This window comes from Pan paniscus, chromosome 1 (assembly GCF_029289425.2).
Source record: "Pan paniscus chromosome 1, NHGRI_mPanPan1-v2.0_pri, whole genome shotgun sequence".
In the NCBI taxonomy this organism is placed as follows: Eukaryota; Metazoa; Chordata; class Mammalia; order Primates; family Hominidae; genus Pan; species Pan paniscus.
The window spans coordinates 191,261,102-191,287,875 of record NC_073249.2 but is presented as its reverse complement, the minus strand read 5'-3'; the positions used below and the strand labels follow the sequence as shown (position 1 = coordinate 191,287,875).

General features: G+C 54.5%; 3 protein-coding genes across 11 annotated transcripts in view; 2 read left to right on the top strand and 1 right to left on the bottom strand.

The window, feature by feature from the left end:
* KIAA0319L (KIAA0319 like) overlaps positions 1 to 642 on the bottom strand; it is a 124,053-nt gene extending 123,411 nt beyond the window's left edge. For 2 of the 5 annotated variants that reach the window (XM_008965030.4, XM_034961136.2), the window contains exon 1: positions 171 to 304. The gene's annotated coding sequence lies outside the window, so the exon portion shown is untranslated. The other 3 variants (XM_008965033.5, XM_008965032.4, XM_008965031.5) reach the window with 3 other exon arrangements.
* A 63-nt stretch (positions 643 to 705) lies between these two features.
* NCDN (neurochondrin) lies at positions 706 to 9,737 on the top strand. 3 transcript variants are annotated; one of them, XM_008965026.4, is made up of 8 exons: positions 710 to 845; positions 1,117 to 1,184; positions 2,069 to 2,209; positions 3,288 to 4,256; positions 5,354 to 5,595; positions 6,164 to 6,388; positions 6,730 to 6,872; positions 8,189 to 9,737. In XM_008965026.4, the coding sequence occupies exons 2-8, from the start codon at positions 1,152 to 1,154 to the stop codon at positions 8,623 to 8,625; spliced, it is 2,190 nt and encodes a 729-aa protein (XP_008963274.1). In that variant the 5' UTR covers positions 710 to 845; positions 1,117 to 1,151; the 3' UTR covers positions 8,626 to 9,737. The 3 variants fall into 3 exon arrangements, with proteins under 3 accessions (XP_003812619.1, XP_008963274.1, XP_008963275.1); XM_003812571.5 differs by lacking the exon at positions 1,117 to 1,184 and having other exon boundaries at positions 706 to 845; XM_008965027.5 differs by lacking the exon at positions 1,117 to 1,184 and having other exon boundaries at positions 732 to 845; positions 2,039 to 2,209.
* A 151-nt stretch (positions 9,738 to 9,888) lies between these two features.
* The window catches only part of TFAP2E (transcription factor AP-2 epsilon), a 28,394-nt gene continuing 11,508 nt past the window's right edge, over positions 9,889 to 26,774 (top strand). For all 3 annotated transcript variants that reach the window (XM_034961185.3, XM_063608881.1, XM_063608882.1), the window contains exons 1-3: positions 9,889 to 16,564; positions 16,887 to 17,369; positions 17,919 to 17,970. In XM_034961185.3, coding sequence (XP_034817076.1) covers positions 16,538 to 16,564; positions 16,887 to 17,369; positions 17,919 to 17,970 — 562 coding nt within the window. In that variant the 5' untranslated portion in view covers positions 9,889 to 16,537. The remainder of the gene's footprint in view (positions 16,565 to 16,886; positions 17,370 to 17,918; positions 17,971 to 26,774) is intronic.

Genomic DNA, 26,774 nt, shown 5'->3' with positions numbered 1-26,774 from the left:
AAGCTGCGCACCTGCAAGGACAGAAGCAGCTGGCTGCCCTGGCCGAGCCAGGGGCGCCACCTCCGGACCCAACATCCGGCCAGCGCACCCGCTGACATCGCCCGTCCCGCTTGCCCCTCCCCTGAGCTCATGGTCCTCGGCCTGGCAGCCAGCCGCCCCCGGCCACCTACCGGGGCTCAGGGCCACATAGCGGGGCCCCGGCTCTCGGCGGCCTCCGCCTCCTCCTGGTCCATGGGCTCGGGGACCCCCAACCTTCGCTCCCCTCACCCGGAGGAGGAGGAAGAGGAAAAAGGTAGTGCGGGCTCCCCACCCGGACAGCTACCTCTCGCCTCAGCCTCCCTGGACAGCGACGGCGGCCGGAAACACCGCCTCCTCCCACCTCCCCGGAACCGACCCGGAAACACACTCTCCATGCTAACCAAGCCCTCCCGCCCCTCCCCCGGGAAGGGCAATGCCGGCCGCGAGACCAAGGGGGAGGAGGGGCAGTGCTGGGCGGGTAAAACTACGCACAAGCGAAGGAATCTGGGCCCCCAGCCTCTCGCCGCCCGCTCTCCAGAGGCAGTCTGCACCTTGCCTCCTTCGCTGGAGCCCCAGGCCCCAGACTCGGGCAATACCCACAAGCAAGATGGCGGCAACGGCGGCACCCCCCTACTGCTTAGCACCCTGACTTGCCATTGGCCAGAGCCCGGAGTGAAGCAGCCGCGGATTGGTCAAGAGCGGTGCGGGGGTGGGGGTGGAGCTGCAGCAGCCTGGAGCCAGGAGTGGGCAACGCGGCGTGAGCAGCGGCCCGAGGCTCCCGGAGCATCGCGCTGGGAGAAGACTTCGCCGCTCGGGGCAGCAGCCTGGTGAGCTCAGCCCCCTTCGGGCCCTCCCCTGCATCCCAGCCGGGGCCTCTCCGAGCCGGCGCTGATCGATGCCGACACACCCCGGGGACCCTATCGCGACTCCATCGCGCCATATCGCGACACCATCGTGCCCTGTCGAGACTCCATTTTGTCACAGCCCTTTTCAATATATATCTTTTTTTTTTTAATTTGCCCTGTCATCTTTGGGGGCTGTCTCCCATGTCGTGATTTTGACGTGATCTCTCCGTGACATCACCGCGCCATCGTGAAGTGTGATCTCATCGCCGCCCTGTCGTGACTTCATCAATGTCGTGTTGTGACCTGGCTGCGGCGGGACAGGTGGTGACCGCCAGGAACCCTCCTCCCCTTCTCATCTCCCCATCTCAGCAGCCCCGCTTCGATTATCCGGCTTTTGGATTCTCCGTTGTCCTGGGAACTATCCGGGACCCCCTCTTGCTTCTCCAGCCCCTGCCGGCATCCACAGGCTGGTAGCGGGACGGGGAGGGCGAGAAGAGGGAGCGCAAGGGGTTAATTCTGCTGCTGCCGCCGCTGCTGCTGCTGCTGCTGCAGCCTCTACCCGAGGGAGGGAAAGGAGAGGAGGCAAGGAGCCTGCGGGGGCGACTGAGAGCCCTGGCTGGAGGGGTGGGGTCCCCAAAGGGGCCTCCAAGCCTTCCCTGTTGAGCATCTTGTATTCTCACTTCTGAAGCGTATCTCTGCCTCTGAAGAAGGGAGGGGAAAGGAAGCCTGGGGTGTCCTTTTCTCCCATGTCAGCCTGAGTCCGGATAATCGAACTTCACCCATGTATGTCTCCATTTCTCCCTGTCTGTCCTCACCACTCACTCCCTCTGTGTCCCTGTGGAGGGAGATAAAACCCAGCCTCTGGTGCCAGGGGGACAGCTGAGCAGTGGGGCCAGCCCCCGCCCACCCCCAGGAGACTGGTGAGGAGAGCTGTCCGGCTGAGCAGCAGCATGCATGGTCCTTCTTTCCCGCTTTCTGGAGGTGACCTTGGACCAGGGTCCCTTCTTTATCCCTAAGGATTTGCAGATCCAGCTCCTTAAAGGGGCTTCCCGGGGGGAGGTCAGTCCTGAGGAGTCCACCCCTCCAGATTCTCTCCTCCCCTCCCTCTGTGCTAATCCCTCCCTCCCTCCATCCTCCACTCTCACCCCCACCCCACCCCCGTCCCTCCTCTGCAGAGGGATGCTCAGTCCCTCTTGTGTTCACAGTTGGGCAAGGCGAGCATCATGGCCTCGGATTGCGAGCCAGCTCTGAACCAGGCAGAGGGCCGAAACCCCACCCTGGAGCGCTACCTGGGAGCCCTCCGTGAGGCCAAGAATGACAGCGAGCAGTTTGCAGCCCTGCTGCTAGTAAGGAACTGGCTGAAAATTGGGAGGTGGGAAGGGCTGGGTGGTTGGGCCCCCAAGGAATGGGGTCAGTGAGTCCCCAAGGATATGTACGTAGTGCTAGCAACCCTGGAGGCACTAACGAAGGCCCAAGACCCCTACCTTTGTGCTCTTTTTTGCTCCCCCTGAGAATGGGGGCAAAGAGGAGAATGGGACTGAATAAGGCTGTGGCACTAGGGGCTGCCTGGGTCTGTTTTCTGGGGCGTCCCAGAGCAGATGGAAGCTGACTCATAGGGTAACAGCAGCAGGTAGTAACTAGTGCAGAGTACTTGAGGGCTGGGGATGGTTGTTCTGGGCCTGGAGAGAGTAGCAGGGCTGGAAGTGGCTGGGGAGGGGTCCTAGGGGAAGGCCAGGACGGCAGTAGGTAGGTTAAGGAATGGGAGCTAGTTTGGGGCTTAGCCTTTTTGGAGGAACCCAAGCTGGGGACAGCAGAGCAGAAGCTGCAGTGCTAGGAAGGGGGGGTTGTGTGTGGGGGGTGAAGGGAGGAGGGAGTACAGCCGCTGCTTGTTTGCCATGGCAACAAGGAGAAGGCTCTGGAGTCAAGGGCTCACACTGCAGCAGAGGAGGTGTTTAGGTGAAATGTAAGGGGAAATGTTTTGACAGGCGGAGCGGCGAGACACAGGAGCCATTTCCCCTGAGAAGGTGGCAGAAATGGATCAGGGACTTCTCTGGAGGGAGCAATTAAGGAAGGACTTTAAATCCTTGGGAGATCTTAAAACATTGAGTTCTAAGCCCCTTCCATCCCAGGTTGTGGGCATTTAGACATCAGGAAGAACTTCTCAACTGGCCAGGTGTTGAAATGCTCAAATGAATGGTTGAGGAAGACTAGACCTCACTTCCATGGGACAGTCACAGATGAGAGGGATCCCAGAGGTCACATTTATCTGCCTCTAAGGAGAAAAAAGGAGCTGGATGAAATGACCTCAGATGAGTCCTGTTGCATAACCTCATCTTGCTAGTCCTCAGTGCCCCGGGATGCAGGAGAGGGACAGTCTTTCCCACTTCTTCCTTTCATCCTGATGATAGCACATACCCCCTATAGGTGACCAAGGCAGTCAAAGCAGGTGACATAGATGCCAAAACTCGGCGGCGGATCTTCGATGCTGTCGGCTTCACCTTCCCCAATCGTCTCCTGACCACCAAGGAGGCGCCGGATGGCTGCCCTGACCATGTTCTGCGGGCTTTGGGTGTGGCCCTGCTGGCCTGCTTCTGCAGTGACCCTGAACTGGCCGCCCATCCCCAAGTCCTGAACAAGATTCCCATTCTTAGCACCTTCCTCACAGCCCGGGGGGACCCGGACGATGCTGCCCGCCGCTCCATGATTGATGACACCTACCAGTGCCTGACGGCTGTAGCAGGCACACCCAGAGGGCCTCGGCACCTCATTGCTGGTGGCACCGTGTCTGCCCTATGCCAGGCATACCTGGGGCACGGCTATGGCTTTGACCAGGCCCTGGCACTCCTGGTGGGGCTGCTGGCTGCTGCCGAGACACAGTGCTGGAAGGAGGCGGAGCCCGACCTGCTGGCCGTGTTGCGGGGCCTCAGTGAGGATTTCCAGAAAGCTGAGGATGCCAGCAAGTTTGAGCTCTGCCAGCTGCTGCCCCTCTTTTTGCCCCCGACAACCGTGCCCCCTGAATGCTACCGGGATCTGCAGGCCGGGCTGGCACGCATCCTGGGAAGCAAGCTGAGCTCCTGGCAGCGCAACCCTGCACTGAAGCTGGCAGCCCGCCTGGCACACGCCTGCGGCTCCGACTGGATCCCGGCGGGCAGCTCCGGGAGCAAGTTCCTGGCCCTGCTGGTGAATCTGGCGTGCGTGGAAGTGCGGCTGGCACTGGAGGAGACGGGCACGGAGGTGAAAGAGGATGTGGTGACCGCCTGCTATGCCCTCATGGAGTTGGGGATCCAGGAATGCACTCGCTGTGAGCAGTCACTGCTTAAGGAGCCACAGAAGGTGCAGCTCGTGAGCGTCATGAAGGAGGCCATAGGGGCTGTTATCCACTACCTGCTGCAGGTGAGGGTGCAGTGACCCACAGAGGGGGCCCAGTATGGGGGGAGCCAGTGCTGGAGCTGGGAGGCAAGCGGGAGGAGAATAATGGGGAGACAGCGAAGCTGCATGTCCACACAAGCTGATACTGTAGCCAGCACTCCAGGGAGTAGCGTGCAGCCCAACCTCCCTCTCTCTCCCTCCCTCCACACAAGCACCATACCACACACCATATGTGCACTCACATCACAGTACACACACACGCACACACACACAACACAGTAACCTCCCACTCAAACGCTCCCCCCAATACACACACACTACACGCCACACACCTCTCCCCAACACATGCACACAAGATTGAAGCAGTCTGTTCTGCTCACTCCATAGCATTGTTTTATACACGCACACACCCGAACTTCTAATGGTGCAGGGAAGAGAAGCAGGGCTGCCTGGTTCCTGGCCTCTGTAGAGGTCTGGCTAGATCAATTCGCCTGCCTCCCCTACATCCCCTCCTGCCTCCCCGCCTGAGAGGCCAGCTGTCCTGTCCCACAGGGATTCAGTCATGACTCTGGTCTCTTTAATGGCCTGCTCCAGCCACCGAGCTCACCAGCCATATATTCCATGCACCACGCTAAGCTCATGTCTTTTTTCTGACTTAGCCCAAAAGAGAGCATCCCCTCACTCCCACCAATGGGAGCAGTTACACAGTAGCCAGGAACCTGCCCTCCCACCCCAGGTCAGAGCTGCTGTAAAGGGTGTTTAACTTAGCTTTTGACCTATGAATTTCCTTCTAGCCTTGAGACACTCCAGAGGTAGGGAGTTAGGGAGATGTGACTGGAGCCTCAGCGAGTACGGGGGCATGTCACTCAATTCACTCAGGCCCAGTTCACTCAGCAGACTTGTGTGGAGGGCCTGGCTCACTCTGTGCCAGTCCCTTGTGTGCGTCCCTACCACATGCTAGGTGCTGGGTTCATGGGACAGAATAAAGGTTTGGGCCTGCTTTTGAAAGGCTCACAGGCCAGAATTTCCTTCTAGTTGTATTATTTCTAGCTGGCTGGCCTCTGGCAAGGCAGGGAGGGTCCCTGGTCCTGCTCCATCTCAAGGGGGTCCTGTGGCAACAGGTGGGGTCAGAGAAGCAGAAGGAGCCCTTTGTGTTTGCCTCGGTGCGGATCCTGGGTGCCTGGCTGGCCGAGGAGACCTCATCCTTGCGTAAGGAGGTGTGCCAGCTGCTGCCCTTCCTCGTCCGCTATGCCAAGACCCTCTACGAGGAGGCCGAGGAGGCCAATGACCTTTCCCAGCAGGTGGCCAACCTGGCCATCTCCCCCACCACCCCAGGGCCCACCTGGCCAGGAGACGCTCTCCGGTGAGTCTGTAGTTACAGTCTGTCCAGCTAGATCATTCTACGGAAAAGCGTTAACACAAGGACACCCCTCCCCACAAACTGAGCTGCGCCAGGCTTCCTGATTGGGCCATGAGATATCCCTTAGGGTTATTTCTGTTTTGGGGGGCTTGTTCCCACAGGACTCCTCGGCTTCCAGGTGTCACTTGCCAACCCCAGATTTCTCAGTTAAAAGAGAACTTATACTTATTGAGCACCTACTACGAGCCAGGTATTTTGCTATACCCTTTACCAAAATGATCTCATTTGGTCCACGTGGTAAATCTAACAGAAGTCTCATTCACATATGAAAGATTAGGAAACTGAGGCTCATAGAGATTAAAGTCACTTGCCCACAGTCACACTTTGTGGCAGAGCCCAAGTTTGGTCCTGGGTTGTGCGACTCTGAAGCTTGTACTTTTTCTGTGGTACCTGCGAGGATGTGTCCTTCTCCCCTACTTCCATTTCTCTTAGGCAAGGTGCCCTAAAAAGGGAATCTATGTGCCTTCATCTCTCCCAATCCCACACACGTCTGTCCCTTCCACATCCCCAGGCTCCTCCTGCCTGGCTGGTGCCACCTGACCGTTGAAGATGGGCCCCGGGAGATCCTGATCAAGGAAGGGGCCCCCTCGCTTCTGTGCAAGTATTTCCTGCAGCAGTGGGAACTCACATCCCCTGGCCACGACACCTCGGTGCTGCCTGACAGCGTGGAGATTGGCCTGCAGACCTGCTGCCACATCTTCCTCAACCTCGTGGTCACCGCACCGGGGCTGATCAAGTGAGGGGCTCGGGAGAGGTGGGGGAGGAGGCCGGAGGAGGCAAAGGAGGCTGCCCAGTTGCCTCAATTCTCAGTCTCCTACTTTGTCCCCCATGCCCATGGATTTGTTAGTGGTAGCATGGGGGTCTCAGAGTAGACATAGCCAGCCCCGCACAAGGATTCGGCATGTCTGGAACCCCCAGGTACTGTCTCAGCATGTCTGCTTGTTCCAATCTCTGCCCCCCAGATGCTATGTTTGGGGCCCAAAGTTAATCACCCTACTGCCTAATTTCTTGCCAAGGGCTTGATTTGGCTGTACTAGACCCCCACCTACCTCCATCCTTCCCCCCTTTCTTTTCCAGGCGTGACGCCTGCTTCACATCTCTTATGAACACCCTCATGACGTCGCTACCAGCACTAGTGCAGCAACAGGGAAGGCTGCTTCTGGCTGCTAATGTGGCCACCCTGGGGCTCCTCATGGCCCGGCTCCTTAGCACCTCTCCAGGTAAGAACTGGGGATCCAGTCCTGATGGGTGAGGACAGAAGACCTGGGTGGACCTCCTGTGTTTGGGGCAAAAGTCACCATTTTTAGAAGATGGTTTTGCAGCATTTTCTAAGCAAGAGGAAATCTTTGCAGTGTATCTCCATCCCCCACCCCCACCGTTCTTCCCAAAATGCTAACATTCTCTTTCTTCTGAAGACTTTTAAGGCAAAGTCTGGTGGGTGTTAAGTACAGACCTGCTCACAGGCACAGGCATAGGCACCTGGAATCCCTGGCAGCCAGAGGAATCTGAATCCAGTGTTTTCAAGGTGGAGCCGCCCCCACCCAGGCCTTGAGTCAGAAACCTGACTTCCTTCCATTGATGTTTTTCTCTGCTCTGCTCGGTACCTCACCCCCATCAGTGACAGGCTTCAGCACTTGGTGTCCCTCTATGCACACCTTCTCCCTAGCTCTGCCTCACTCTGGCTGTTTGCAGGGGGAGGGACGTCCCCTCCAGCCCCTGGCAGCCCTCCGTGTCTCCCTCTTTGCTGTGGGTGTCTGCTTGGGTCCCTCTGTCCCTGCCTGTTCCCTGTGCCCCATCTGTCAGGTTGGAGGAGCTGAGCAGATGCCTGGGAACAGGGCGTAACATGCCCGTACCCTCCACTGCCTCTGTGTTCCTTTTGAGGGGTTCCCAGCAGGGTACCCCGTCATGGGAAGGGGTGCACATCCCTGTACACCAGGAGCCCACTCTGCACTCTCAGTCCCAGGCTGCATCTCTGCAGCCCCCAATTTCATGGTCCCAGTTCTGGCTCACCCTCAAATACCACCAGGTTAGGTTGACAGCTTCCTGGAGAGCACCTGCAGTGTGAGGGTCACCCCCTGAACAGCCGGTAAGCAAAGCAGGGTCACTTGCTTATGTTCCTCTCTGGCGCCCTCTTCTGGCCCAAGGATCAAATGGTGCAACTCCCTTAACCTGTGTCTGACCTCTGTGTCCAGAATCCTGAGGGGTTCTCTCTCCCATCTGACCCTGTGACTCACCCCCACCTCCAGTGCCGGTAGAGGTCTTGGTGGTTGAGTGTACCAAGATGATCACATTTAATTCTCACAACAAATTTCTAAGATGAGCACTATTGGCCCATTTTACAAGTAAAGAAACAGACCCAGAAAAGTTATTTACCCAAGGTCACACAGTGAGCATCTAAGGCAGGGTTTGAACGCAGGCAGTCTGATTCCAGGCTGTGCCCTGGCTCCTGCATGTGTCTACACAGAGGACTAGGGAAGGGTCTGGCACAGCAGCTGGCCTGTCCGATTCATGCCCCACTCCTTCCGTTACCTTGCAGCTCTTCAGGGAACACCAGCATCCCGAGGGTTCTTCGCAGCTGCCATCCTCTTCCTATCGCAGTCCCACGTGGCGCGGGCCACCCCGGGCTCAGACCAGGCAGTGCTAGCCCTGTCCCCTGAGTATGAGGGCATCTGGGCCGACCTGCAGGAGCTCTGGTTCCTGGGCATGCAGGCCTTCACCGGCTGTGTGCCTCTGCTGCCCTGGCTGGCCCCCGCTGCCCTGCGCTCCCGCTGGCCGCAGGAGCTGCTCCAGCTGCTAGGTAGTGTCAGCCCCAACTCTGTCAAGCCCGAGATGGTGGCCGCCTATCAGGGTGTCCTGGTGGAGTTGGCGCGGGCCAACCGGCTGTGCCGGGAGGCCATGAGGCTGCAGGCGGGTGAGGAGACGGCCAGCCACTACCGCATGGCTGCCTTGGAGCAGTGCCTGTCAGAGCCCTGAGGGGTGTCCACCGGGGACAGACCCAGGGGCGGGCAGAGAGGGAAGGAGGGAGGAGGCATCTTCCCTAAAGCCCCCAAACTGGCCCCCCCCTCCCCAGACTTCCTCCCCAAAACACCCCAGCTTTCTGGCTTTTCTGAGGGCAAGGGCATGGTGCCCACCCCTCAAGTGTAAGGAACTGCGTTCCGCCCCTCAGGCCCCCATGGGGGCAGGGATCGGCTTGGAAATCAACGTGGTTGTCCCCGCCAGGCCGGGGAAGGTTGGAGCAGCCCCCAGGGAGGGGGGCACTAGGTGTCATTGTGCCCGATGTCTGGCTCCCCTGCAGGAGGGAGGCTCCAGGGTAAGACAGGGCTGGCAGGAGCAGACTGCCTCAGCCCATGTGCCCTGCCGGCCAGGGCGTGGGCTCCCCTCGGCTGTGGTGCCTCCTCTGGCCCCCCAGGTCCACGTCCTTTAAATTGGCCCTTTGGCTCTTGCCCTTGGCTCCCTTGGGCAGACAGCAGGCTTAGGCCATTGATATCGCAGTTCTTCCTATCAGCTTCAGTGACCCAGGGTCTGAACTGCCCCCATCCTAGGGCAACCTGGGGCAGACAGGCCTGGTGGGGGGTGGGGAAACCTCCTTCCACCTGAGCTTGCTTGAAGGGACCCAGGAGTCTCTGGGCCCAGATCCTTAAACCTTTGTGTCGTGTTGCAGCAGAGTGACGATGGGGGTTGGGGGGGTTATTTATTTTGCCTGTCCTTATCCCTGCTTGGACACCTGAGCATCTGATTCCTGTCCCCCTGGTGCCATCTGGCCTGGCTGGAGCCAGGAACAGGAGGGACACTTCCCCAGAATCCGCATGTTTCCCCAGTGATTGCACTCCACTGCCACCGTGGTGCCTGGCTTTAACTCCCACCCCTGCTATGACTCCTCTCTGCAGAGACGCGACTGGCGGCTCCAGCAGGGACTACCTTTCTTGTAAACCCAGGGGGACCACACACACACACACACACACACACACACACACACACACACACACACACACTCTTGATCCCTTGCTTCCCTCCCCCAGTGCGTTCTGTGATCGCCAAGTTCAAAGCTGTGCACATGTGGACACTCAATAAATGTTCATTGGTGACGAGAAGCCTCCTGCGTGGTCTGCCCTGCACCTGCTCTCTCCCTTCCAGGCTCCATCAGTTCACAGCTACCAGGTGCTGAACACATGCCCTGCTAAACACATCATGAGACCTCATTCAGCCCTTCCAAGAATCCTCTGAAGGGTTCTGATTTTACAGACAAAGCAACTTTGGCATGGATAAGTGATTGGCTCAAGGTGTTGCCGCTAGTCAGTGCCAGAGCCAGGACTCCACACAGGCCGTCCGACTCCCCAGCCCACATCTTTCACTTGTACAGCAGATTGCCAAACTCATGTTGATGTGGCCAGGCCTTGTGGGGGCTCTGGTGCTCTCAAGTACAGATGAAGCACTGCACCCCCGCCCCCATGTCACTGGGTTGCTGCCAAGTGGCCCTGTCATATCCTCCCATTTTTAAAGAAGTCAGGAATCCTAATTTGTATGTGAAACCCAACTTTTGAATGTCAGTAACTATCTTTAATTAAATAACTACTGATCCAACAAAACATGCAGTCCAAATGTAGCTTTCAGGTTACCAGCTGTTGATCCTGTATGCCAAATGAGAAGCCAGAGGGCCTGCAAGCTTCAGCAGATGAGCCAAGTACCCACTATGGGTACTTCACCAGTCCTGAGCCAAAGCTGTGAGGTTGGAGCCAGACAGGCCCCAGACCCATACCCTCCGCAACCTCCTCCACCTAGGCCCTCAAACCTATAAGCACGTGCTGAGCATAGCCTATGTGCCCACCTGTGGTTGGCTATGCATAGACAGGAATATTTATTTATTGACTGGATGTACTGAAAGCCATCTTCTTAGCATGGATTCTCTGGGGTAAATATGAAAAGACATAGAGGCTAGGTGTGGTGGCTAACGCCTGTAATCCCAATACTTTGGGAGTCTGAGGTGGGAGGATCACTTGAGCCCAGGAATTCAAGATCAGCCTGGGCAACACAGTGAGACTCCATCTCTACAAAAGAAAAATAATTAGCCGGGCATTGTGCCTCGTGCCTGTAGTCCCTGCTACTCCCGAGACTGAGGCGAGAGGTTCTCTTGAGCCCAGGGGTTTGAGGTTATAGTGAGCTATGATCACACCACTGCATTCCAGCCTGGAAGACAGGGTGAGATCCTGTCTCAAAAAAACAAACAAACAAAAAAAAAAACTGTAAGCAGTGGCTTCTATGTAGGCCCAAACAGTGTGGCTGGAGCATGCGAGCCCCTCAGACTGGCCAAACGATTGCAGGAAAACTTACAGCAACTATGTGCTCTGAGACTTCAGGGTGAGGAGGGGCTTGCCAGGCAGACACGAAAAGGAACAGCAAGGTCTGAAGGCATGCAAGCTTGAGAACTACGAGTAGTTTCGCATTCCATGGTGTATAGAGTGTGAAGTGTGGAGTGGTGGAAGATGAGGTTGAACCAGCAGGCATGGACCAGATCCTACTGTGCTGTGCTCAGAAGCTTAAACGTGGAATCATGCTGAGAGATCAAATTGCAGTTTTGTTTTTTTTAGAAGCAGGGTCTCACTCTGTTGCCCAGCCTGATCTCGAAACTCACGGCCTCAAGTAATCCTTTTGCCTCAGCCTCCCAAAGTGCTGGGATTGTAGGCATGAGCCACCATCCCCGGCTAGACTGCAGATTTTTTAGCAGATTGAATGTGATCCCGTTTGCATTTTGGGAAGATGAGGCACTGCAAGAGGAATGGCTGAGCCGGGGAGCTCAGAGAGGAGGTGCTAAGTCTGAACTAAGCCAGTGGCAATGAGGCTGGAGAAGATGTAGGTAGGAGTTAATAGGACTTGGTGATTAACTGGAAGTGAAGAGGGGTAAAGAGAAGGGGAGTAGAACCAAGGATGACTCCCAGATTCCTGATCTGGGAGACTGAGTGGATAATGGGGCATTCACTGTCACTGGGAACACTGGGACAGAGACAGATTTGTGCATACCATACACAACTCAACTTGGTAAATGGCGAATTTGTGCTGCTCATGGAATATCCAAGGGGTAGTTGCTTTCTATGGTCTGGAGCTCAAGAAGAGTCTGGGCGAGTGACAGATTTGGGAGCTGTCAGTATAGAGGGTCCCTAAAGTCATGGGAGGGACTGAGATCATCTGGGGAAGTGAAAAGAGAAGAGAAAGGTCCCAAATAAAGTGACAGCCACCCATGGTCCCTGCTGTCAGGGTGCTCTCCCTCCCATAGTGGAGAAGTCAAACCCTGCAAAGCTTCCTAATACAAGGCAGACAGAGTTCTGTGCTTAAATGAGGTATGGTCAGAGAGTTCTGGCTTGCTCTTGGTATTTCAGCGGAGTGGGGAAAAGGGAGATCTGAGCTGCAGTTGTGAGATCTAACCACGAGATGGCGCCTTGGCATCTCCTTGTGCCAGATTTCCCCACCCTGCAAACACTCAGCCTGGCCTGGAGCAGGAGGTGATCAAAGGCTGGGAGGATGAGGGTGGCTGTGTCAACAATAAATGAGGCAGATCAGAGTTTTTTCTTAACATAAAATCCAAATGCAAGCTCACTTTTTGAAAAGAGAAGGAGCCTTGGAGAAAAGCAGTATGCCAAGTGTGCCAAATGGCAGTCCACATATGTTTGAGCATGCAACCCTATATGTCAATATACGTCCCATGTTCCTATGTGTACTTGTGTTTCCCATGAATGTCTCTGTGCAAGTTGTGTGCCCCATGTTCCCAAGGCTGTCTGCATGTGTACCCCACTGCACCCCAGGCCTCCACATGTGTGCATGTGTCCCAGGGAGCAGACAACCAGAAATCTCCACCTCCATGGCTCAGAGAGTGAGGAGTCCCTTGGCATTGAAAGAAGTAGTCCTGAGTCTGAAATCATCGGACTCTGATGTTTTAGGGAGCCTCAAAGCAGCAGCAGACCATGGAGAACATCCCTCTCCCCAGTAGCCATAATCAAAATCATTCATTTATCAGATGATCTCTTCAGATTATAACTGGGTTCTATGTGTAGATACCCAGGATCATGTTCACATAGAGCCTTCCTAAAGGATCCCTTAATAGGCCAGTGGATTCATAACACCATCCATTGATGTGTTTATCATTTACAGTATTTAATAAGCATTCATTGATTACCTGCCATGCACCAAGCACAGGGCTAGATACATTTTCTGTTTCTCCTTTATTCTTGTGAAGCAGTTCCTGAAAGAGGAAAAGTAAGTTAGTCACAACTGCAGAGTCTGGAATGCTCATTAGAATGTTTGAACTTTTTTTCCCCCGAAGATGGGTCATGGGGAGCCCTAGGAAAGTTTTCAGTAGGGAGGTAACATGGTCCAGTCACTCTTGTGGAAGTTGGAAATTGATCAGAAGAGATATGAATAAAGTCAGGAGACCAGTTAGAGAATTGTTGCAATGGCCTAGATAGTGGTTCTTAAACTTTAATGTACCTCTGAGTCACCTTAAGGACTTATTAATAACACAGGTTGCTGGGCTCCACCCCCAGAGTTACTGACTCAGAAGGTCATGAGTGGGATCCAAGAATTGGGACTTCTAGCAAGCTCCCAGATATTGTTGGTGATGCTGGTCCAGGAACCACTCTTTGGCTGTGTTGCCCAGGCTGGTCTCAAACTCCTGGGCTCAAGGGACCACACTTTGAGAGCCACTGATCTATGAGTAAGAGTAAGGTAGTTTAAGGTGCTGAGACAGGGTGCCATGTGCCCTCTGGGATACCTGCCTCAATTCTCCACCACATACCTTCTGTGGGTGGATGTTTAAGGGTTAGAAATGGCAACACTCCATAAGGATTAGCTTGTGGGGGTTAAGGAAAGGACCTAGGCTCTTCTGGGATGACTAGCAAGTTTTGAACTTGAAAAAGGGTGGTGTCATTTATGAAACTACAGAGCAAAGGAGAAGCAGGTTGGGGTTGGTGCTGGGGATAGAGGAGATGTTGAGTTCAGTGTTGGAAAATTTCAGACAGCTGCAATGAGATGTCTGGAGAAAATACGCAGCTGGCAGCTGTGTCTATGGGTCTGGATCTCTCACTAATGATTCAGGCCAGAGATAACACAGTTGGGAGATAACAGTAGACAGGTAGTCATTAAAGACTTGGGCCGGGCGTGGTGACTCATGCCTGTAATCCCAGCACTTTGGGAGGCTGAGGCAAGTGATCACTTGAAGTCAGGAGTTCGAGATCAGCCTGGCTGACATGATGAAACCCTGTGTCTACTAAAAATACAAAAGTTAGCCGGGCGTGGTGGTGGGCCCCTGTAATCCCAGTTACTCAGGAAACTGAGACATGAGAATCGCTTGAACCCGGGAGGTGGAGGTTGCAGTGAGCTGAGATTGTGCCACTGCACTCCAGCCCAAGCAACAGACTGAGACTCTGTTATAAAAAAAAAAAAAAAAAAAAAGACTTGAGAGGGGATGAGCTCACTCATGAAGAGTGCAGGAAGAAAAAGAAGCTTCTCTGCTCTGAGAAAGAATTACTGACATTAAGCATGTAGGTGAAAAGAGAAACAGAAAAGAAGACAGAAATGGTTGGAGTAGGACAATGAGGCAAAAAGGGGCTATCAAAGGTGTAGGAAGTAGATTGAGAAAACCCAAGGAAGCCACAGACAGGCAGTACATCCCGTCACTCTGGCCTTCCCAAGCTGCTGGAGAGAGCAGGGGCATCCCCGCAGCTGGGCACAGGCATCATCTCCTTTGCGGCTCCTAGACTTCTCCCAGAGGAGTACACCAATTTCTATTCACGCACTGACACCTGTCCTGGAGCTTGACTTCTGATGCCCTGTGGCTGGGGTTGAGGGAGGGAGGAACAGGGCATTGCCACAGACTCCCTCATATATAGATACACACAAACACAATCCTGATCTCTGACCCATCTCGAGCAGGAAAGTTGCAGAGCTTCCCAATTCCGCTTCATCCTCTGGAACCTCGCTGGCGGTTCCAGACTTCAGAAAGTTCTTAATGATGAATCCTTGGCTTCTAGCCTCCTTCTTTCCCCACCACTCCCCAGGCTGAGGTCATCCAGCCCTGAGCTCTGCACCTGCCATGTGCCTTCTGGGATACCCACTTGGAACCATATATTCCATGAGTTAATGGTGTCACTATCACCTCCTCTTCTATATCAATAATTTTACCTTGATCTTCTCATTTACTACTTCACTAAAAAGGGACCTAAAAAAACAACTAGTCTTCTCTGCCTTCCCCTACTTTTTTATTGGTGTTGTCGAAGTTGCAGAAACTGAGATCACAGTGGAAACGGGATGTAGCTAGGATCACACAGTCAGCCAGAGTCAGGACTAAATCCAAGCCCCTGAGTCTGAGGCAGCAGCGAATAGTGATTCTGAGCAGAGAGGGGCCAGGGGCAGATCACCCCAGCTCTGCCACTTAGCTGCTTGACCTTGGGCAAGCCATTTAACCTCTCCATGCCTCACCCCTCCCCTGAAAATGGGGATGATATGGGTATCTCTTTCATAGAGCTGCTGTGAGGGTTAAAGAACCCAATATTCGTGAAGCACTTTGCACAGAGGCTGGCACATTCTGTAATAAGTCTGCTGTGATTATTTCTACTTTGCCCTGGTCTGCACATCTTGCTTTTAAAAAACATCTTTCTTCTGCTTTCTTAATTCCTGTTCTCCTTAGTATTCCTCTCATTTGTCCATCTTTAATCCCTGTCTCTGTTTCTCAGGAGGGGAGGGTTGGGTTTGGGGAGAAAGAGAGAGTGACTACAGAGACTGGAACTTGCTTGACAGCCAAGGAGTGCCTGCCATGGTAACACAGGAACATGTAGCCTGCGCATGTTAGTGTAACAAGCACACGGCATCCATGCTAGTCAGTTACACACAGTCACTCAACAGTCTCTGGGTATCTCATGCCCACACTCAATCAGCCCAGGCCCCTGTGGCTTCAGAAATATCTTGGCCCCTTGTCAGGTGGAGCTCATACCCAAACCCATCCCAGGCAAGTCTCTCTCTCTGTCTGGCCAGCTTCTGTCTCCACCTCCCTCAGAGCCTGGCTTGGCTTGGAAGTTTTCAGCCCAGGAAGCCTGAGCGAAGTGGGCACCTTCGAGGGATTTTGATCCAGAACCATTCAGGAGAGACTGTGATGGTAGACCCCCTAAACACACGCACTGACACTTGTGTGCGCATGAGCAGATAGGCTTGAGTCTTCAGCTCACAAACTTCTTCCACGTTCCCGATTACCCATCTCATCCAAAGTCTCTTGAGGTGCTTAGAGAAAGGATTGATACCTATTTTACCGAGGAAGCTGAGGCCAGCGAAGAATAGTGCTTTGCTTAAAGGCAAGGATGTGATAGAGCCAGGCAAATGTAGGGCCCTTGCGTCCCAGGCTCGAATATTTCTGTTTCACTGCAGCTGCGAGCTGCGAGCCCAGAAGGCGGCTCTGATCAATGTGGGCTGAATTCACGCCCCCTACCCATCCTACCCGATCCCGCCAAAGCCACTGCCTCCCCTGTGGCAGCCGCTGGGGAAAAGGGAGAGAACTGCCATAGCTTGTCTCTTTAATGCGCGCCCCCGGAGGCCCGGCGCGCCCCCGCCACTATAACTGGAGTGCATGGAGCAGGCTACGCTCAGAGGAGGAAGGGCGGGCGCTGGGCACCCGTTGACCGACTTTTCCAAGTGCGATCAGTGCCCGTCCGTCCTGCCTCCATGGACCCGCCCGGGAACGGCCACCGCTGAGGACCCCACGCCCACTAGGATCCCGGCTGGGTCGCACCCAGCTACCGCACCGTGACCTCCGCGGGCTGTGCCGGCTCCCGGCGCCTCTGCCCGCAGCGCTCGCCGTCGGGCTACGGCTCCACTGCCGCCACGCCTCGCGCCCGGCACTCGCCGCCCCATGCTGGTGCACACCTACTCCGCCATGGTGAGTAGTCTCGGGCCCGGGACATATTCGGCCGGGGGATCGGGGCGCCTGAGTGCTGGACTTTCCAACCCTCCTGTCCCGCGCTAACGAAATCTCGGAGGGAGGGGGCCGCAGGGACTTCGCCAGCTGAGAACGCGATGCGCAAGTGACTGCTGTCCCCAGCCTGAGGCTCCTGAGCCCGCGGGTGGCTCGGAAATAAACCTCGGGCCCCAAGAAACGGGAGGGACTGCAGCTGAACCCTCCCGAGCTGAGGAGGATCCTTTCAGGCTGGGGTCCTTTCAGCTGCCAGTGGGTCACCTAAGGCACCCCTCTCCTTCCCCAGGAGCGCCCCGACGGGCTGGGAGCAGCTGCCGGCGGGGCCCGCCTGTCGTCTCTGCCCCAGGCGGCCTACGGGCCGGCGCCCCCGCTCTGCCACACGCCGGCCGCCACAGCTGCCGCCGAATTCCAGCCGCCCTACTTCCCGCCGCCCTACCCGCAGCCACCGCTGCCCTATGGTCAGGCGCCCGACGCCGCCGCAGCCTTTCCCCACCTGGCAGGGGACCCATATGGCGGCCTGGCGCCCCTGGCGCAGCCGCAGCCTCCTCAGGCCGCCTGGGCCGCGCCCCGCGCAGCCGCCCGCGCCCACGAGGAGCCTCCCGGCCTGCTGGCACCGCCCGCCCGCGCCCTGGGCCTTGACCCGCGCCGTGACTATGCCACTGCCGTGCCCCGGCTCCTGCACGGCCTGGCCGACGGCGCGCACGGCCTGGCAGACGCACCGTTCGGCCTTCCGGGGCTGGCGGCGGCCCCTGGTCTGGAGGACCTGCAGGTGAGACCCGAGGGATCCGGGATGGGTCGGGACTGGCCGCGGTGGTTTACTACCATGGCTGGAGGCAGAAGGTGACAAATGCAGGAAGCCGACTTTTCTCCCAGCTCGCCACATCTCACTGGTGACTCCGAGGATGTGTCCTACCTCCTGGGTTAGACGTTGCCTGGCCATCAAGGCTGCCTGGCACTGAGTCCGCCAGCAGTGCGTGGGTGGCAGCAACCCTCGGCAGGGACCGAATCACTTCTTTTCTCCCCGCTGGGCCGTTGAGCCACGTGTGGCATCCATGGGGCAGCCTGCACCTGGGGCGAAGAGAAGCATAGTAGTTACCAGTGTAAGGTTCAAAATTCCCTTTTTGCACTGCACAGTGAGATGCCCAGGGCTCCAGCTCGGTGCCTGGACATAGCGATTCCTGGGCCTGCCCGTCGCCGCCCCAAGCGAAGCTGGTGCGCCTTGGGCGGAGCAGACAGAGACCGTGGGTGGCAGGGGCTTGGGAAGACATGGGCGGCTAGGGCTTTATGCGCCCTCACCGCCGCCCTCTGCTATTTGCAGGCAATGGACGAGCCGGGAATGAGCCTCCTAGACCAGTCCGTGATCAAGAAAGGTAAGGAATGGTCTGTCAGGGCAGAGCCCGGCGAGATGGTTCAGGCCCTTGGTGCACAGATCCATTTTCTTCACCGGCCGTGCCTCCTGTGTGTCGCCAGGCTGGGTGTCCACCAGGCACTCTTCCTGGCCCAGCCAGATGTTAGGCAGAGGTGCGGGCTTGGTGAGTTTGCCCAGCACCCTGTGGCCTGGGGTGGGCCTCAGCGGATCAGCGTTCACTGGGCTGCAGCACTGGGAGCCTGGCCTCTCCCCGCCGAGGGGGAGGGCACTCTTCTGGATCTGGAGTTGATTTGCAGAACGAGTTAAACCACTTCCCTGTTTCCCTAAGAGGTGGGAATGGAAGTGCTGTTCCCACGGAGTTGGGGAAATGATTTTCACTTTACAGTGCCTTAGCATTTCGGTGCCTGGCGGGCACTTTCTTCCCCTTCCTTCCAGGCAGGGCCTTGGAGGCCTCTGGGGGAATTTTCTTTCTGTGGGAGTCTCTTGCGGCATTTAGACATAGGGGAGCTTGTGTGTGAGTACTGTGTGTTAGGCTGTGTGCACCTGAGTCAGGGCCCACCTGCTCCTGGGTGTCTGTGTCCATGTGAGTTCAGGGTCCTGTGCATGTCTGAAATGTTCCCTTCATGGGTGTCTTAGTATTTCTTGGAGTGTGAGCGTGTCTGTTTCTGTGAATGTGTTTGTGAGGTGTGTCTCTGTATGTTGGTGTGCATTTCTCTGCATTTGGGGGATATACACATTTCTCAATATGTACAGTATCTCTGTTGTGTCCTGCACTTTGTTCTTTGGTATCTGAGGATTTCCAAGCATGTGCGGGCCCTCTCTGTGTATATATAGGAGTATTTATGTGACTCCTGGCATTAGTAAAATCCAGGGACATGGGATCCACTTTTTCTGGCCTGAGGACCAAGTACTGGCCATGACAGGGGAAGGTGAGAGACGACAAAAACAGAGAGACAGCCAGAGAGGAGCAGAGAGTCAGAGGGGCCCAGGCATTGGGTAGCAGCCTCTTTACATTTGGGGCAGGTGCCCGAAAGAATTCAGAGGTGCACATGAGCCTGAGGTGCCCCAGGCAGGCACTGCTCCCACAGGGTTTGGCTTGAGTTGTTTTTCAAACGAGTGAATTCAAGCCTGGGCTCTATTTGCCCTCCACTTGTTCTCAGGGGAGGCCAAGGTGGAAGTGGTGGTAGCAGGGCTGGGGCTGGACTTCCAGGAGCTGGGGCTGAGTTACCAGGAGCTGGGGGTTGAGTGGATGACTTGGAGTGTGTAGCAGGGAAGATGAGGCAACAGGGCAGGAAGTGGGTGGGGGGAGGTGGAATTGGGGCTGTGTCCTGTGTCGCTTGGAACTGGGAGTGTGGGAAAGACACTAGGAACCTGGTTGCAGCGCAGCTCTGCTGGTGGGGCTTGGTTGGCTTACTGTACAGAGCCTTTCTTGACCCCTGAAGAAAGAGATCCGTCTGCAGTGGGCAAAAGCCTGCCTGGACTTCCTGGCCACCAGAAATATGAGCATGGTGGTGGTCCCCAGTTCCCTATTCATGCTTGGGCTCAAGAGACTGGGAGTCTAGGTTCACTGACTCCCTGAGAAAGACTAAGACCCTGCATTTTAGAAAGAGGTTTGGGGATCTCTGCCCTGCGCAAGGGTAGAAGGATCAGCTGTTCCTCTGAGCACCTTAACCCGGAACCCCGGTCCAAAGCCGAGACAGGAGACTGGATGCGAGGCCCTCCCAGAGCTGGTTTCTCTCAAACAACTTCCAAAACTCCTAGATCCTAGGGGTACGCCGAAATCCCCCAAAGCAGTCCAAAGAACACAACGAGAGTCCTAACATCCCAGGTGGCGGCGCGCTGGCTCCCTGGAGCGGGGCGGGACGCGGCCGCGCGGACTCACGTGCACAACCGCGCGGGACGGGGCCACGCGGACTCACGTGCACAACCGCGGGACCCCAGCGCCAGCGGGACCCCAGCGCCAGCGGGACCCCAGCGCCAGCGGGACCCCAGCGCCAGCGGGACCCCAGCGCCAGCGGGACCCCAGCGCCAGCGGGACCCCAGCGCCAGCGGGTCTGTGGCCCAGTGGAGCGAGTGGAGCGCTGGCGACCTGAGCGGAGACTGCGCCCTGGACGCCCCAGCCTAGACGTCAAGTTACAGCCCGCGCAGCAGCAGCAAAGGGGAAGGGGCAGGAGCCGGGCACAGTTGGATCCGGAGGTCGTGACCCAGGGGAAAGCGTGGGCGGGCGACCCAGGGCAGCTGCGGCGGCGAGGCAGGTGGGCTCCTTGCTCCCTGGAGCCGCCCCTCCCCACACCTGCCCTCGGCGCCCCCAGCAGTTTTCACCTTGGCCCTCCGCGGTCACTGCGGGATTCGGCGTTGCCGCCAGCCCAGTGGGGAGTGAATTAGCGCCCTCCTTCGTCCTCGGCCCTTCCGACGGCACGAGGAACTCCTGTCCTGCCCCACAGACCTTCGGCCTCCGCCGAGTGCGGTACTGGAGCCTGCCCCGCCAGGGCCCTGGAATCAGAGAAAGTCGCTCTTTGGCCACCTGAAGCGTCGGATCCCTACAGTGCCTCCCAGCCTGGGCGGGAGCGGCGGCTGCGTCGCTGAAGGTTGGGGTCCTTGGTGCGAAAGGGAGGCAGCTGCAGCCTCAGCCCCACCCCAGAAGCGGCCTTCGCATCGCTGCGGTGGGCGTTCTCGGGCTTCGACTTCGCCAGCGCCGCGGGGCAGAGGCACCTGGAGCTCGCAGGGCCCAGACCTGGGTTGGAAAAGCTTCGCTGACTGCAGGCAAGCGTCCGGGAGGGGCGGCCAGGCGAAGCCCTGGAGCTTTACCACACACTTCCGGGTCCCACGCCAGTTGCATCCGCGGTATTGGGCAGGAAATGGCAGGGCTGAGGCCGACCCTAGGAGTATAAGGGAGCCCTCCATTTCCTGCCCACATTTGTCACCTCCAGTTTTGCAACCTATCCCAGACACACAGAAAGCAAGCAGGACTGGTGGGGAGACGGAGCTTAACAGGAATATTTTCCAGCAGTGAGCAGGGGCTGTATGGGACGCGGGAGGAGCTCAGAGGAGGCGCGGAGAGTGCCCGAGGTTGGGTGAGTGCCTAGAGGGGAGATAGTTGAACCGGGTTCAAGAGGTGCTTAGTGGGTGTTTGTTGAATGAATGAGTGATGGGCTTTGAAGTCTGAGTGCATTGAAAGAGGGAGTGTGTAAAAAGGGCTACTTTCATCACACAGGACACAGCATATGCAAATCCTCTCCCTGTGGAAAAGCCAGACAGGTTAAAAAGGTTACAAACAAATTAGCCGGGCATGGTGGTGCGCGCCTGTAGTCCCAGCTACTCGGGAGGCTGAGCCAGGGGAATCGCTTGAACCCGGGAGGCGGAGATTGCAGTGAACCAAGATCGCGCCACTGCATTCCAGCCTGGCAACAGAGCGAGACTCCGTCTCGGAAAAAAAAAAAAAGAAAAAAGTTACAAACCGTGTGTGGGTTTCAGGTTATACAATCAGAGCTGGAGGGGAGTGGTCAAGGATGAGAACTGAGATGGATCCCTCGTTCCCTCTGGAGGAGAGTGGGTGGTTGCCTACTTGGGGGTGGGGAATCCCTCTCCACGGGCTCAGCTGTCCAATCTCAGGGGATCTCTAGGACAGGAGCTGATGTAAACAGTCGCCCTATTCCTTGCTGTCTTTGGCCCTGGAGAAGGAGGAGGGAGCTGGGGAGGGTCTCCACTTCCCAGAGAATCTCTAAGCAGCCAGGACATGGGTGAGATGAGTGAGATACTGACTTCTGGGACAGAATTTGAGAGGGTGCCAAAAAACTCAGTAATCAAGATAAATAGGCCGGGCGCAGTGGCTCACGTCTGTAATCCCAGCACTTTGGGAGGCCGGATCACTTGAGGTCAAGAGTTCGAGACCAGCCTGGCCAAGATGGTGAAACCCCATCTCTACTAAAAATACAAAAATTAGCCCAGTGTGGTGGCGCTAGCCTGTAATCCCAGTCACTCAGGAGGCTGAGGCAGGAGAATTGCTTGATCCAGGAGGCAGAGGTTGCAGTGAGCCGAGATCATGCCACTGTACTCCAGCCTGGACAACAGAGGGAGACTATCTCAAAAAAAAAAAAAGAGGCCGGGCGGCGGTGGCTCACACCCTGTGATCCCAGCACTTTGGGAGGCCAAGGCGGGTGGATCACCTGAGGTCTGGAGTTCGAGACCAGCCTGGCCAATATGGTGAAACCCCGTTTCTACTAAAAATACAAAAATTAGCTGGGTGGGGTGGCAGGCACCTGTAATCCCAGCTACTCCGGAGGCTGAGGCAGGAGAATCCCTTGAACCTGCGGGGCGGAGGTTGCAGTGAACCGAGATCACACCATTGCACTCCAGCCTGGACAACAACAGCAAAACTCCGTCTCAAAAAAAAAAAAAATAATCTTTTTTTTCGAGACACAGTTTTACTCTCTCGCCCAGGTTGGGGTGCAGCACCACGATCTCAGCTCACTGCAACCTCTGCCTCTCAGATTCTCGTACCTCAGCCTCCCAAGTAGCTGGGATTACAGGTACTTGTCACCACGCCCAGCTAATTTTTGTATTTTTAGTAGGGGCGTGGTTTCACCATGTTGGCCAGGCTGGTCTCGAACTCCTGACCTCAAGTGACCTGCCCGCTTCAGCCACCCAAAGTGCTGGGATTACAGGCGTGAGCCACCACGCTTGGCCTTTTTAAATGAAAATAGTGCAAAAATCCACGATAAACAAAATATCAAAAATTTACTGAACTTGCACTTCCACAACCCTTTCTCACCTGCCTCCCAGGCTACTCTCTGCCCCAGAAAGCAACTTTAAAAATGTGCAGATGGAATTTGGACTTTACCTGAAAACGGTGGGAGCTATGGAAAACCTTGGAGCAGGGGAGTGAAGGATAGAAATTATATGTAAAAGAAACCCTGGGCCGGGCGCAGTGGCTTATGCCTGTAATCCTAGCACTTTGGGAGGCCGAGGCAGGTGGATTACCTGAGGTCAGGAGTTTGAGACCAGCCTGACCAACATGGTGAAATGTCATCTCTACTAAAAATACAAAAAAATTGGCCAGGCATGGTGGTGCACGCCTGTAGTCCCAGCTACTCCGGAGGCTGAGACAGGAAAATCGCTTGAACCCGGGAGGCGGAGGTTGCAGTGAGCCAAGATTGTGCCATTGCACTCCAGCCTGGGCAACAAGAGCGAAACTCCATCTTAAAAAAAAAGAAAGAAACCCTCTGGCAGTTGATGGGAAGGAAACTTAATCGGCAGGTCCCAGCAGGGGAGATGAGGAGACTCTAGGGAGGGCATTTGCACATGCTGTGCCCCAGTGTGGGCCAGGGAGCAGGTCACTACTCCTCCCGTCTACCTTCCTCTTGCTCCAACCCCTTCAAGCTTTGGACCAGTGGTACCCTAAGTGTAGTCCAAGGAACCACATGCATCAGGACCCCCAGGGGGTGCTTGTTAAAAATGCAAATTTTGGCCAGGTCGGTGGCTCACACCTGTAATCCCAGCACTTTGGGAGGCCGAGGCGGGTGGATCACGAGGTCAGGAGATCGAGACCATCCTGGCAAACACGGTGAAACCCCATCTCTACTAAAAAAACATAAACAAACAAAAAAAAAACATTAGCTGGGCGTGGTGGCGGGCGCCTGTAGTCCCAGCTACTCGGGAGGCTGAGGCAGGAGAATAGCGTGAACCCGGGAGGCGGAGCTTGCAGTGAGCTGAGATTGCGCCACTGGATTGCAGTGAGCCGAGATCACGTCATTGCACCCCAGCCTGGGCGACAGAGCGAGACTCTGCCTCAAAAAAAAAAAAAAAATGCAAATTTCTTGGGCACCACCCCACATTGACTGCATGAGAACCCCTGGAAGTATGGCCCTGGAACTTGCATTTTTTAACGATTTTTTGAGGTAAAATTTACATACCTAAAATTTACACATTGTAAGAATATAATTTGATGATTTTTAGTAAATGTAGAGTTGTGTAACCATTACCACAAAAAAATCCATTTTGAGGCATTTCTGCCATCCCCAGAAATTCCCATTTGTAGCTACTCTCCATTCTCACCCCAAGCCTTAGGCCACCACTGATCTGTTTTCTGTCCATAAATTTGCATATTCTGGACATGTTCTATAAATAGAATATATAAATATGCAGACTTTTGCATCAAGCGTCTTTTGCTTAGCATAATATTTTTGAGGCTCTCCCCAAACATTATGCTAAGTAAAAGAAGCAGCAATAAAAAGAAACAAACTATTATCAGCAGTTTGTTTCTTTTTATTGCTTCATAGTATGCCATTGTATGGGTGTAACATATTTTGTTTATCCATTGGTCAGTTGACGGGCATTTGGGTTGTTTCCACTTTTTAGCTGTCTTAAATAATGTTGCTATGAACATTCACATACATGCCTTACTATAGACATATATTTTTAGCGCTTTTGAGTAAACTCCTAGGAGTGCAATTGCTGGATTATATGGTCGGTTTAGGTTTAATTTTTAAGAAACTGTCAAGCTGTTTTCTAAAGTGGCTGTATTATTTTGCATTCTCACCAGCAATGTGTGAGGGTTCCACTTTTCCACATCCTACACTTAGAATTGTCTTTTTTTTTTTTTTTTTTTGAGATGGAGTTTCACTCTTGTTGCCCAGGCTGGAGTGCAATGATGTGATCTCGGCTCACCGCAACCTCTGCCTCCTGGGTTCAAGTGATTCTCCTGCCTCAGCCTCCTGAGTAGCTGGGATTACAGGTGCGTGACCCACGCCCAGCTAATTTTGTTTTTTTAGTGGAGACGGGGTTTCTCCATGTTAGTCAGGCTGGTCCTGAACTCCCGACCTCAGGTGGTCGACCCGCCTTGGCCTCCCAAAATGCTGGGCTTACAGGTATGAGCCACCATGCCTGGCCTTTTTTATTTATTTATTGTTTTGAGATGGATTGTCTCTCTGTCACCCAGGCTGGAGTGCAGTGGCACAATCTCGGCTCACTGCAACTTCTGCCTCCTGGGTTCAAGCAATTCTCCTGCCTCAGCCTCCCCAGTAGCTAGGATTATAGGCACGCACCACCACACCCGGCTAATTTTTGTATTTTTAGTTGAGACGGGGTTTCACCACGTTGGACAGGCTGGCTGGTCTCGAACTCCTGATCTCATGATCCATCCACCTCAGCCTCCCAAATTGCTGGGATGACAGGCATGAGCCACCGTGCCTGGCCCCTGTCTTTTTTATTATAACCATCAAGTGGTATCTCAGTATACTTTTAATTTGCATTTCCCTAATGACTAATAATGTTAAGAACTTTTTCATGTACTTATTAACCATTCATCTCTCATTTTTAGTGAAATGTCTATTTACATATTTGGACCATTTTCTATTTAGGTTGCTATCTTATTGTTGAGTTATAATAGTTCTTTATATAATATATTCTGAATACAGTCCTTTATCAGATATATGATTTGAAAATATTTTCTTCCAGTTTGTGGTTTATCTTTTTCTTTTCTATTTTTAAAATTTTAATTTTTTTTTTTTTTGGATTTTTAAAAATTATCTTTTTTTTTTTTCATAGAAACAGGGTCCCGCTATGTTGCCCAGGCTGGTCTCAAACTCCTGGCTTCCAGTGATCCTCCTGTCTTCCAGTGATCCTCCTGTCTTCCAGTGATCCTCCTGTCTTGGCCTCCCTAAGTGCTAGGGTTACAGGAGTAAGCAACTGCTCTCTTTTTTTTTTTAATTAAAAAACTTTTTAGAGATAGGTCTCACTAAGTTGTTCAAGCTGGAGTTTGGTGGCTATTTACAGGCAAGATCATAGCACACTGCACCCTCGAACTCCTGAACTCAAGTGATCCCCCTGCCTGAGCCTCTCGAGTAACTGGGACTACATTCTCATGCTACCATACCATGCTATTTTCTTAATAATATCTTTTGAGGTGCAAAAGTTTTAGACTTTGATGAAGTCCAATTTATCATCATTTTCTTTCTTTCTTTCTTTTTTTTTTTTTTTTTTGAGACCAGTCTCACTCTGTCGCCCAGGCTGGAGTGCAGTGGCGCTATCTCAGCTCACTGCAACTTCCGCCTCCTGGGCTCAAGCGATTCTCCTGCCTCAGCCTCCCAAGTAGCTGGGATTACAGGTGAGCGCCACCATGCTGGCCTAATTTTTGTATTTTTAGTAGAGACAGTTTCACCATGTTGGCCAAGTTGCTCTTAAACTCCTGACCTCAGGTGATCTGCCCGCTTCGGCCTCCCAAAGTGCTGGGATTCCAGGAGTCAGCCACCACACCTGGCCTATCATTTTCTTTTATAAGCCTTGCTTTTGGTGTTGTATCTAGGAACTCTTTGCTCAATCTGAGGTCAGGAAGATTTTTCTCCTAAGTTTTCTGTTGTTGTTGTTGTTGTTATTTGTATTTTTAGTAGAGATGGGGTTTTCCCATGTTGTCCAGGCTGGTCTCAAACTCCTGACCTCAAATGATCCACCCGCCTTGCCTTCCAAAGTGGTAGGATTACAGGTGTAAGCCAGGACGCCTGGCCTTCTATGTTTTCTTCTAGAAAAAACTTGCAACTTTAACAAGGCTTCTTGGAGAGTTTGTTGCACACTTGCCTAGGTTCAGAAGTCAGACCATATCTACCACCTGCGGACAGAGTGCCTTGTCTGACAGGTTGAATAACTGGGAGCTCTTGTGTCTGCAGGAGTGTGTGTGTGTGTGTGTGTGTGAATGGCTTCTGCATATGTGACCAGCAGGACACCATTAGATCACTTCAGCTTCAGGAGTCACCACAGGGAATCCTGTTCTGTGTGTGTGGGAGACAAACTTTAGTGTCTCTGCTTTGCCCT

What these genes read in the sequence shown, in the direction of transcription:
- NCDN (XM_008965026.4), top strand. Translation starts at nt 1,152, where the DNA reads ATGTCGTGTTGTGACCTGGCTGCGGCGGGACAG. An exon ending in AGTTTGCAGCCCTGCTGCTA is followed by an intron (nt 2,210 to 3,287) that starts GTAAGGAACTGG and finishes TACCCCCTATAG; the next exon opens with GTGACCAAGGCAGTCAAAGC. An exon ending in TTATCCACTACCTGCTGCAG is followed by an intron (nt 4,257 to 5,353) that starts GTGAGGGTGCAG and finishes CTGTGGCAACAG; the next exon opens with GTGGGGTCAGAGAAGCAGAA.